This window comes from Caenorhabditis remanei, chromosome IV (assembly GCF_010183535.1).
Source record: "Caenorhabditis remanei strain PX506 chromosome IV, whole genome shotgun sequence".
Taxonomy (NCBI): Eukaryota; Metazoa; Nematoda; class Chromadorea; order Rhabditida; family Rhabditidae; genus Caenorhabditis; species Caenorhabditis remanei.
In genome coordinates, this window is record NC_071331.1 from 5,807,005 (window position 1) to 5,809,230 (window position 2,226).

Consider the following 2,226-nt stretch of genomic DNA (forward strand, 5'->3'; position numbering starts at 1 on the left):
ATGACAACTGCTCCCATCGACCAGATGGGGTACTCGACTCCTTCTGAGACTGATTATCGTGAGTGATCTTAAACAGAAAACAAGTAGATTACGAAACTTTCAGGATACGCAGAAATGCGTGAAGCTACGGAACTTCGGAAACTCGCTGTTAAGCAGAAGAAATTGGAAAAGAAGGGAAAAGGATGCGCCGTTTCAGGGAAAACCAACGAGAACGCCATGAAGGTCAAAGCGGCGATAGCTAGGTGCCTGGAATCTGATGAGAAGAAGGAGAACCTTCCTGGCCCCCGTGCTGAAAAGAAGCCAATAAACAGCCCGACACCAAATCTCATGAATCTGAAAGACTGGAGTCCGTTTAAGTTGAATCAGGAGCAACGTGACAACATTGCTATAGGTGTCTCTACTATTGAAGAAGATGAGGAGACAAAGCATTTCATTGTTTCCCAATGGAATATTCGTGGTGGACACGGTATAATGCCATCGGGGACTGGAGAAGACACTATGGTTTATATCAAAAGAGTAGCAAAAGAGAGTAAAATAGCGACCGCCCATTCCCTACCGTTGAAGAGATCCAGAACCGGAAATCACAGCTGGCGGAGGAAATGTTGGATGTCTACATCAGAACTTGCATCGGAATGGTTTCCCGTCTTTCAAGAGGAGAGGAAAAAGGAATTCGTGCTATCAGAGTGAGTGTCTTCGAGAGAATTTGTGAGAATTCTTTCGATGAGTTGTGGAGGAATTCTGGAGAGCCGAGACTCGATAAGATACTCAATGAGGAATTCGATGTCATCAGAAGACAACTGCTTCAAGAGTGTCAAGCACTTGTTTTAGCAAGCGGGAAGGATGGAGTTATCACTATGGGGAGACTGGAGGAAATGGTGAATAGCCACAAAACTTCTGAGACAGAGAAGATCACATCTACCTCTTCAACACTTTCCAAGGAATCCAATGCATGCAAAAAGTGTTTCCGTTCAAGTGAGAGATGCAATGAAGCTAAACTAGAGGTGAAACTGGCGAAGAATAAAGCGGAGAAGTATGAGAAAAAGGCGAAGAGGACTGATGAATTGGAAAGAAAAGTGAAGGAGATGGAGAAGGAGATGAAACAAATGAGACAGCAAGTATTCAGGGTGATCTGTTTCAATGTGTAACTTTTTTCAGAAAACTTTCCGCCTACTCTAAAAAAGACGAAGAAATCGAGAAGCTCCGTGCCAGAATCTTCTAGAAGACTGAGACCGAAAAAGTGTTGAGAGTTGAGAAAAATGAGTGAGTCATTATGGTTTTTCTGCAATTCTGTGCAAGAAATGGGCGTGGCCGCCGCAAGGGGGCGGGGCGAGCATTTGCTCATTAAAAAAGATTAAAAAAGAACATATTATTTTTTTAAAGGTTTTTTTTAGACATTTTCTCAATTTTTCATACAAAATGTGAACATTTTTGAAGAGTTACCATTTCCAGGTTCTCATCAATAAGGCAATGTCTCGAACAACAAATCTCCACTCTGAAACAGGAAAATGAGCAATACTGTCTTAGTGCTCCACCAGTAGGCACTGACTGGAGACAGAAGCTTCTGGAATTTCAGCAAATCAAGGATGACTTCAGCAAGGATAGACGGTTGGAAGAAGCAAGGAGTATGGTTGAGAGGTAGAAATAAAATGAATACAGATGGCGAACTAAAATTATTTCAGACTGATCTCCACTTCTGATTGTGCTGAAACCGAGAGTCTCGCAATGTATGAGCTCAACCAACTGGAGGGATCTACTCGAATTCTGATGGAAGCTCTGGAATTGAATATTCAAAAAATTGAGGTAACCTGTGTTCTTCAACCAACAAAACTATACCAAAAATGTCCCCCCATTTTCAGAGAACCCATGACTGCTCGGATCTCCTCCCACTCTGGGAACTCCCCACCTTATCCCAGGGATTTCAGGAGAAATATCGACTTGAGATGGAGAAAAAACCGTTGGAGTTATCAGAAGATACCCACTGTTTCATTTGTTTTGAGAGAAAGAGAGAAGGACATCGGATTCTGAGATGCAAGGGATGCAAGAAGGAGGTTCATGAGGAGGTTAGTTAAGAAGCTATTACTGGGCAGCCAATATTTCTAACCGCTTTATAATAAAAAAGAAACAGTGACTAATTGTTTTCAGTGTGGTATCAAATGGCTCATGGCTAACCCGACGTGTGCATTCTGTCGACGAAAAATGGTTGTTCTGAAGAGAAATTGGGCTTGA

General features: G+C 42.3%; 1 protein-coding gene across 1 annotated transcript; it reads left to right on the forward strand.

Moving 5' to 3' along the window:
- GCK72_012538 (uncharacterized protein) lies at nt 1-2,226 on the forward strand (the record flags this gene model as incomplete). Its single annotated transcript, XM_053729197.1, has 7 exons — nt 1-58; nt 104-501; nt 573-1,141; nt 1,450-1,635; nt 1,680-1,800; nt 1,857-2,060; nt 2,143-2,226. 7 exons carry the CDS (start codon nt 1-3, stop codon nt 2,224-2,226), a joined length of 1,620 nt encoding a protein of 539 aa, XP_053583969.1.